This window comes from Manis pentadactyla, chromosome 11 (assembly GCF_030020395.1).
Source record: "Manis pentadactyla isolate mManPen7 chromosome 11, mManPen7.hap1, whole genome shotgun sequence".
Classification (NCBI taxonomy): Eukaryota; Metazoa; Chordata; class Mammalia; order Pholidota; family Manidae; genus Manis; species Manis pentadactyla.
This window is the reverse complement of record NC_080029.1, coordinates 76,870,107-76,880,159: the sequence shown is the minus strand read 5'-3', so window position 1 is coordinate 76,880,159 and position 10,053 is coordinate 76,870,107. Positions and strand designations below refer to the sequence as shown.

The 10,053-nt window shown below is 39.3% G+C and overlaps 1 gene segment (V, D, J or C); it reads left to right on the top strand.

Moving 5' to 3' along the window:
- Positions 1-2,542: 2,542 nt before the first annotated feature.
- On the top strand, positions 2,543-3,030 carry LOC118913422 (T cell receptor alpha variable 8-3-like). The segment is given in 2 exon segments: positions 2,543-2,588; positions 2,693-3,030. Coding segments are annotated over 2 exon segments (384 nt in total).
- Positions 3,031-10,053: the final 7,023 nt, after the last annotated feature.

The following is a 10,053-nucleotide window of genomic DNA, read 5'->3' as shown; positions in this document are numbered from 1 at the left end:
CTGAGTCAAGGATTTCCCTACATTCTTTTCTTTTCTTTTTTACCCTGAACTGCCAGTTCTATTGAAGGGGAACAGAATATGCCACCCCAAAATATGCCCCTTTGGCATAAAAATTATATTGAGCTGATTATTTTTAAGAAACAGCAGACACTAGAGAAGCTTTGAAAACTACAGGGGAGATATTTATGTTACTAAACTTCTGTTTGTTTTTCTCCCATTAATCTGTCTTTTACTGTGGAGGCGTCTCAGACAAGAACCTAGGAGAATAAAGGGAAACATGTTTTTCCTGCCCCACACTCATTTTCCCAGAAACTGATCTCATGGTGTGATGGTTCCTGTTTTAGCCCCAAGGGTCTACACACTGAAGTGGGTGGAAGAAAAGGCTCCTTTCAGAATTATACCTTGCTATTGGGCCACAATCAATACTACCCTCATTTCATAAGACCTGACTTTCAACCATATAAAAATGCTGGTGGCCTATGTTGGATTTCATTATCTCCCATTCCCCTTTTATTCCTCTCCGAAGTTTCTTTTAGCTCTGGTCTGCTGGTGGCCCTAGGGTTCCATCATCTGCTGGTGATGCTGGGGCTCTTGTTTGCGAAGTTGAAGAATGAGTTTCACAAACACCCAAGGTAGGAGAGCCAGGGAGAGGCTTTTATTTAGAAATAAAATGAGAGGAAAGAGCTCCTGGCTCATGCCAGGAGGGGACAAGTGAGCCCGGGGTGGTGCGTTGTCTAGGGAATTTATAGGCAGTTGAGGATTTTGGGGAACTGAGGGCTTAGGGTGTGGACTTGTGCCGCCTGCCCCACCCTCAAGGTGGGCTGGGTTGTTGTCTGTTTGCTAGGGCCCTTTACAAGGAAGTTACGGGTTATGCTCAGATACCCTTGCAGAACACTCAAACACTCCAGGCCAAGTTGCTCCTAGCCTTTTGACCTTTAACTGATCTCACTGAAGATGTCTATTCCTAGTCCAGTATCTTTACCCTAGAGAATTAGTGGGACCTTGACTTTGCATAATGCTGAACACAGCGTTTCGACAGGGACTTTACATTGTTACATTGCTTTGACTGTAAAATATCTTGCCTTGCTTTTTCCAGAGGCCCTCACCCTACTCTGACTAAACCCATGGTCCCTGTCTCAATGATGTATATCTTTACTGTCCTGAATTCCTTCAAAAATTATTTATTTATTTATTTGTTATTTTCATTTTTATCTTGCAATATTCACCACTCTACTCAGTTTCATCTGTAGTTATTCAAGTCCATCAATATTCTCTTGATGTGGTACCCAGAATTGGGTGTAGTAGTATTCCAGTCATGTTCTAAGCAGATGGCAATGGGGCTTTATTTTTTTATCTGAATAGTATTGTTATTGTTAATATCTAAAGCCACTGAGTGTTCAAATTTCTGTTTGAAGTAGACAAAGATAAACTTCATTTTCATAGGTGAAGGCCTGTGTTCTAGGTTATTACTTTGTATGTCTGATCTTATTTTTAATTTTACCATCCAATGCAATTATCTCTACATCTTCCTCTCAATCTGATGCATGCTGCCAACAAGGCCATTCAATGCTCAGTTTAGGGAGGTTGATAAGATTATCTCTACTAAAAGAATAGCTGGTTCCACTGCTTTTATGTAAAGGCTCTAACAGACTTCAAAGTCTGATAGACTTACTACATAGTCAGCCTCTCTGTAAATTTTATAGGTCCTAATTTTATTGAGGCAAGGATTAATATTACCTACTATAGAGGGTGATATATAATATGTTAGAGAAGAAACAAACATGTTCAATGTGTTAAAAAACAAAATTCAGTGTAGTACATTTGAAGATCTAATTGGCTTTATTAAGTGATTCATGAATCGGGTAGCATTCCATCTAGCAAGCAGAGAAATGCTCTAAGTCGTTGTACGAAACGGAAGGTTTTTAGAAGGAAGAGGGTGGAGTAAGAAGTTACTAGCAAAGAAAGGAAGGGATTGTTTCCAGAAAGGTCACTTTCCCTTAGGGGAAAAAGCAGGGGGTCTTAGGCATATTACCTCTCTTAGTTATCAGGAAATTCTAGACCAATTGGTTTAAAATTTCGCTCCTAGGAGAGACTGAAATTATAATTATTTAGGTATTAAGTCTTGATGAAGTTTAGTGACTTCACTTTAGGCCTGTTTCTTTCTAACAAGTGGAAGTTTTAATATATATCTCTAAGTGTACGGAAAGCACAGATCTTCTCGCAAGAAGTCTGGATTCTTGGTCCCATGTTGGCCTCCAGAGGGCGGTGTTGCACAAACTACCTCTCAGGCCCTCCTTCCTGCAGCTCGTGGACTGAAGCACAGTCTCTGAGATCCTTGAGTTCAGAGACAAGTGAGAAAATCAGAGGTCAGGAAGTACTCAAGATCATCTCAGCACCTTTGTATTCCAACCTGAACAAGGGCCTTCTCTAGCCCAGCCTTACTCACACCTCCTATTACCAAGAGCTGAGTGCCACAGCCGCTTTCCTGCTGCTCAGGGGAGATCCTCCAGAAAGAAGCCAGCAGTGTTCCCACCGCTCAACCATGCCCCCGCTGCTCATCTCAGCACTGGGGATGATATTTGCCTTGAGTGAGTAAAATTTCCTGATTGTCTATAATTCTACAGAAACTGACTGGATATACTTTGCACTGTAAAGTCTGCACTGCTCTCACTGATTAGCACTGACTTTCCAGGAGTCGCCAGAGCCCAGCAGGTGACCCAGCCTGAGGTCCATGTCTATGTCCCTGAAGGAGCCCCGCTGGAGCTGAGGTGTAACTATTCCTACGGTGGAATTCTCTATCTCTTCTGGTATGTCCAGTACCCCAGCCAAGGCCTCCAGCTGCTCCTCAGGTACTTTTCAGGGGCCATCTTGGTTCAAGGCATCAAAGGCTTTGAGGCTGAATTTAAGAAGAGTGAATCTTCCTTCAACCTGAGGAAGTCCTCAGCCCGTTGGAGTGACTCAGCCCAGTACTTCTGTGCTTTGGGTGACACAGTGCCTGGGGCTGCAGGGGGAACGGCACACAAACTCTGAGATGCTAGGGAGATAAGTGCATCAGAAAGGTTCTGGGCTCCGGCCTTGCAGCCTGTGTGTCATGTACAGTATAAAGGTGTTCAGAGACTTGCTGAGCCAGCGTGCGGCTGTTACACTCTCATAGATTGGGACATGGCACAGGAGAGTTTTATTTTAAATTCATCATTTTGTCTTTCAATAATCCAAAAGAAAAGGTCAGCTCCTTTTGTAAACTTATCTCCTTGTTTCTGCCTTCCCAATTTAGTAATTTAAAAATAGTTTTCCTGGGATTGTTCTTCCTGACTCCTTTCTGTGAGTGTTTTTCCCTCTCATGTTTAGGTGCCCCACCTAGGACGATGGAAATGGAAATGACTGGGATGGTGAATAGCTTATACGGTGTGCACATGTAAATTTTAGTAAACTAGGACTCTTGCAGAAAGAATGGTGAATTGTCATATTTTTTAGTCTTTCTTCAAGGACTACTAAGGAGAGAGGAGATGGTAAATCTAGATGCCAAATTCCATTTATTTTAAAGTAAAGCTTTATTTTTTCCAGTTATAATAATAGATTCTTATTCTTTTGATATCTTAAATTCTGATAACGTATATCAGAAATCTTCTAAAATTGGTGGGATGGTAACTTTTGCCAGTTTGTTACAAATGCTCTGTTTTCTTCTCTACATTTATTCTGTTTTCATGTGGTATCACTATTGGATCATTAGAAATTGATTCTCTTCTGTTTGACATTGCTATAATGATGTGCAAAGTTTAGCAATGTCTGGCCCCTGAAGACACACTAATTAAGAACTACGATGTGAATTTAACAGTCAAAGGGCATGTGATGGATGTATGACTTTCCTCTGACAGGATGAAAAACTCTCTAAGACTTTGTAATCTTGAGTACCTAAAGCCTTGGAAGTTAATGACAACTTTGAAGGAAAGTAAAGGGAAGCACATGAAGGATGGTTTGGCTCTTTAGCTGTGTACTTCCTAGTGCTGTGATAAGTAAGAGATTAAGGTTAGGAATTCAAAGATACAGAGATGAAGAGTGCATTGTGTTCAGTGATATACCTTAGCCAAAGGGGATACCATTAAGGATCAGCTTTATTTTTTAAGTCATATTGATATGGCTATTTATGTTATATGCATATGAAGAGTTTTTGGAAGTGGGGTAAGAGATGTAAAATTATTCATGAGAAACTTGTGCTTATTTAATCTGTTTTATTTTTCAGACTGCACTGTCTCTGAGAGACTGATTATGATCTTCCTAAGGTCACACAAAATGGGATGAGCCAACACTACTGTGTTTGTTTTTCATCATCTTTAACCAACAACAATCTTTGGGAGATACCTTCAGATGATAAAGGCCCCTGTGCCTCTCATATCTGTGAACATTCACTTTTGTGCTCAGAACATAAAGAGGATTTTGGGAAATGTTTAACCAAGTTGACTTAAGAATAACCTAGTATTCTCAGAAAACTGAAGACCACTGTGAACAAAAAGAAATTTTTAGCCTCCTCTGCACATCATACTCTCCCAGTCTGGAGATTCCTCAGATTTCCCTTCATTCCTCTCTGGAAATTACTCAGGAATGGTTAGGAATATCAGTTGATGAAATAGTTAGAGCTTTAGCTTTCAGAGGCAGAGGAATGATGTTATTACAAATGGGACATCTTGGATAAGAAAATTTAGGGATAGGACCAGAAGACATGGAATTCAGAGTTTAAGAAAACGTATGAATTGTGAAATGGTAGCTACAGATACACATTTGCAAGATCTTATTCTTCACCTCAAATTTCTTGTGTCAAAGTGACAAAGCAAATTTCTTGTGTCATATTTTGCATACTCATTCAAAAGCATTTATTGAGCAATTTACTAAGTGCATGTGACACATCGTTAGAGCCCACTGTGGGGTAGTAATAAAGGCTTAAAACTGTAATGATGGAACAATATATTTGTCATTGCTTTAATTCCTGCTTTGCATGTGTGGTGCTTCTTTTCAAGTTCAGTTCTATTATTTGAAAAATGACAAAAATTCTAAATGACAATTTATGCAACATTATAGTGGTCAAAATCCATATTCAGCAACTATGTGGTCTAATTATTACAGAGGTCTTCTGATTACAAAACAGTTCTATTATGTGCTGTCTACTAATGTACACTAAAAGTTGTGCATTTGATTGTTTGTACTTCAATATTTTATTTTCCACAATCCCTTTCTCTTACTGATTACCTTAAATTCTGTATGTAATAAGCACTTGTGTGATCTTAATAAAGTGGAAGAGAAGGAGAAGCATTTATTCTTCTGTGTTGGCTATGGGTAAGCAGCTGAGATGACCAGCTGTGGCTTTGTTTGACTTCTGGGTTTTTTCGTAAGAATCCCCCACTCTGGTCTTGCAAGGAGCTGGGTTCACTATACTTCAGAATCTCCTGTAATCAGTCTTTCTCATGTTTGCTTCATCAGGTCTTGCAATGTCTGTGTGTCTAATTTCCAGAATTAAATTTCTTTCTATTACTTAAAGTATTTGGACTTGTTTCTGTTTCCTGGCTGACTTTGACTAATGCATCTGGGTCAGTCTAATGCCCTTGAGCAGAGCTTCTGAGCTCCTGGAGTCAGGATATCTGAATAAAAATCTATGACTAGTTGTAATTAACATAAGCAATTTTTGTTAGTGATCACACAGTTCTAACACATTCCTCTCAAACTTACTGCTACAACTCCTCAGTGACATTCATCTACTTAGGAATTCATGGCACAGATGATGGATTCTCTCAAAGGTGGAGGGTTACTACAACACAAGGGGCAAGGATGACTTGGAAAAGCAAACGGAAATCATGGAGAGTCAGACTGTTCACTCCCTTTATTTTTACTTGACTTAAGGTGGAGTAGGCTGGAGGCATGGGCCAAAAGAACCAGGAAAAGAGGAGGCAGATGCTGTCCTAGACAGAGATTTGACCCAGGGTAGAGGAAAAAGGAAGAGAGAGAAGCGATTATGAACCTAAACGATATCCAGACCTAGGTTCTCTACCCATGTCCGACGTTTGGTGCTAGTTATAACTTGATGCAGGACCGTGAGGCTGCCTTCTGAATTCATGGAAAGAGTTTTCCAGGAGGCACACTGAGAAAGTCTTCTGTGTTCGAAAGTGAATGTTGTGAATGTTAGTGGGACTTGACCAATAAACGGCATCCTTTTCCCTAAGTTTGTCCTGTGAACATTCAGTTTTCTTCTTATAAATTGAACGCTCAGCAATAGTGAGAGTGAGGGTATTTGTTTTGCTAGTGCGACTTTGGGACCACCATGAAATGAAGACGTCTTTAACATTCTGTGAGGGCAGGAGGCATTTTCCCAGCTGACCCCAGAAGTGCTTCACTGGGACCTTGACTGTCTTCTCAGTTCAGGGTTCCCAGAGATTATTCTGTAAATTGGTATAACATTGGCTATAACACAAACCAATTTTTAACTTTCCAGACCTTAAGAGTTTGCAATTTTGTAAATAAGTGGAGAGCTCTCCAAACCTGTATTTTGAAGTTGATGACAACTAAGTCTTACACAAAAAAAGTTTCACCCTTGCTATAAAGTGCTTCTGTACAGAGATGTGGCTGCCAATCTCAGAAGCTGAAATTGAGTCCATTCTTTTTTCTTTGGAGGCAAATCCATGTTATCTGGGTATGCTATGATGTGGTGAAAATGATTTTGTTCAACTCTATAGGTCAATGATGTTGGCAGATGGTTGTATGCAGAGAGCAAACATCTATTAAAATATAGTGTCAGATCATTTGCCTGATGCACATAGGCCAGATTATCTGGGAATCATTAAAATCCTAAGGGGGAAGAAAATGAGGCTAGATACTGTTACAAGGATTCAGTAATTTTAATTATTGTATTTCTTTAATCTTTAGTTTCATGTTTCCACTTGTTTTACTGAAGAATAATTGACATACAATACGCTGTTAGTTTTAGGTGTATGTCATAGTGATTCCATATTTTATACATTAGCAAATGATCCCCAGGATAAATTTAGTTACCAACTGTCCCCATACAGGTATTATAATATTAGTGACTATATTCCCAATGCTGTGCATCACATCCCTGTGACTTACTTATTTTATAACAGGAAATTTGTACCTCTTAATCCCCTTCGTCTGCCCCCCAACCTCTCCTGTCTCTGGTAAATAGTAGTTTGTTTCTTGTATCTATGACTCTGTTTCTGTTTTGTCTTGTTTTATTTTTTAGATTGTTTTGTTATTTAGATATAAGTGAAACAATATGGTATTTGTCTTTGTCTGACCTGTTTCACTTAGAGTAATATCTCTAGGTTCATCTATGTTGTCACAAATGCCAAGATTTCATTTTTTTTTTCTGCTGAGTAATGTTCCATCGTGTATATGTGCCACTTCTTATTTATCTATTCATCTATGGATGGACACTTAGTGTGATTCTGTATCTCGGTTATTATAAATAATACTGCAGTGGACATAAGGGTGTATATATCACTTTGGATTGGTGTTTCTGTTTCTTTCAGATAAGTACCCAGAAGTGGAATAAATACTGATACGAAAGCTCTATTTTTAATTTTTTGAGGGAACTTCATACTGTCATACTGTTTTCCATAGTGGCTGTACCAGTTTGCATTCCCATCAACAGTGCATGAGCATTCCCTTTTCTCCACATCCTTGATAACACTTTTATTTCTTGTTTCTGAATAGTGGCCATTTTTACTGGTGTGAGGTGATATCTCACTTCAGTTTTGATTTGCATTTCCCTGATGATTACTTGGCAGGAGCCATGCTACTCAAGCTGTGTAGCGAAGCTCAGGCTGGAGAAAGACCCCCGCAAAGCAGGGGCCTTCGCAGCTGGCTCCCCCTATTACCCAACTTGATTTTGTTATTCTCCATTATACTATTGGCTTTGCTTTTGCTTGCATTTTTGCCAAGGACTAAGCTAACCTTTGATAAGCAGCACGGAAAAGAGGAGAACATAAACTTCCCAGAAGCTTTTCAGGACAGTGCTCCTGAAGAATGGAACACGCAGGGGCCAAATGGCGATCTTGGCATGGAATACCGAAACCTGTAGTTAGTCAAACATTGAGTACCCCATCTCCACCTAAGTAGGAATGCCCCCCTTGTTTGTAATGCTAGCGAAATTAGTGATGAAGAGTTTTATAGGAAAATTAGAGAAATAGAGTTATAGGGGAATACTGAATGGAATAACCCTGTCTGACACTTAATCAATCTTCTCATATTTTCTTCCATCTGCTACTTCTATAGCTTTTCTTCTTCCTTCCTAATTACAGCCCTTTACTAAAATTCATGCCTCGTACGTGAAATTACCAAGTACCATAATTCTTCCAAGTGGTAAAGATACCTCAAGACAAGTGCTGGGCATAGAAACCATGGAGCATAAATCTGCAAAGAAGTGAACAGCTAACCTTTCAAAGAATATTACTTCTCTCTCACCAGCTTTACATCTCCCTGTATGGCCCCGGAAGATGGCTGATTAGCCAGAGACAGGTAAGATTCCTCAAGGGAGGAACAACCTAAGACAGGCACAGTTGCAGGGGGGCCATCAAGTGAGAAAATGGGGGCCAACAGAGGTGAGGCTTAGAACGTCAGCCCCCAGTTTTGAGAGAAATCTTCTACACCCGTGGATGTTTTGTTGCCCTTGTCTAACTTGGATTAATACTTAGTCTATAGGCACAGACCTGATCATTAACACTTGCCTTCTTACAGCAATAAATCAAGCTTTCTATCTGTATCTTGCATCTACCTACGATAGAATAAGTACTGTGAGGGGACAAAATGTACCCATTGTATTAGAAATATAGATGATGATACCTGTCTAGCTAACTGTGGCAGTGAGTGACCCGTATCTCACCCTGAGCTGATAGACTCCATAGTCACTATTAACATGCTGCACGCTTCTGCGGTCACATGCCTTATTTAGAAACTGTGTTGCATAGAAACGAGAGACACAATAGAGTACATGTTGCTAGGAAAATTTTAAGTCAAGGAACAGAAAAAAATCACCTGTCTAATACTTGGCTAACCATGTATAGATTAGAAAGAAACAGAAAGAAAAAAACTTGTGTATACTTATTAATCAAAAGAACAAATTAAAAATTATCACATCCTTGTGCGAAATGGTATAAATAAAGATGTCATCGGCACTTTGTTGAGAGACCTCCTCCAACTGACTCCGTGTCCTGTCTCTCCGTGCACCAACTCCGTCTCATTCTTTCAGGCAATACACCCCCTGTGGGAGCTGGACTCCGGCAATTAGTGATGCTGAGCATCTTTTCATGTGCCTGTTGGCCATCTCCATGTCTTTGGAAAATATGTCCTTTCACATTCTCAGGTCATTTGTTTTTTTTAAATATTAAGCTGTGTAAGTTCATATTTTTCACTTTTAATCTAACACAAAATTTTCTATTTTCTTTGGAAAGCTTTTATTAAATCTTTTTCCTTACAATTGATGTCTTAGATGTGAAGCAATAATGGTAGTTCAAGTAGCGGTAATTCCTCAACCAAAGGCCATTTATTTATTTATTTTATTTATACACTTAAGAAATAGTTGTCAGCCACCTGCTAAGTATGCAACATTGTTCTAGGTGTGGGAATAAGTGGTGAAGAAAAAGTTTAAGTTCCTGTCATCCAAAAACCATCTTTTAAAGACTAAACATGTGTTACTGGCATTCTTCCAATTTTACCTTAAAACTGGCTTATATCTTATTTTATTTCCCAAGGAGGACAGAAATGGCATATAAGAAAAAGTAAAATTGAATTCTTCTCAGAAATGTAATGATACAAAGCTCCTTCATCAGGTAGTGTGCTAGCAAAAAACAGGGTTAAAAACATACCAAGTATTCCTTAGAAATATTTACAAAGGACCATCTTGACAGCTGACAGGTGTGATAGAAATAAGAGTCAGAAGCGAAGATCAAGGACTGACTTTTGAGAGTAGTGGATGTTAACATTATTCTGAGTTTATATTTTGCCCACAGGGGGGTGCCTCATTTAACACATACGCATTTCCTGCTTATATTC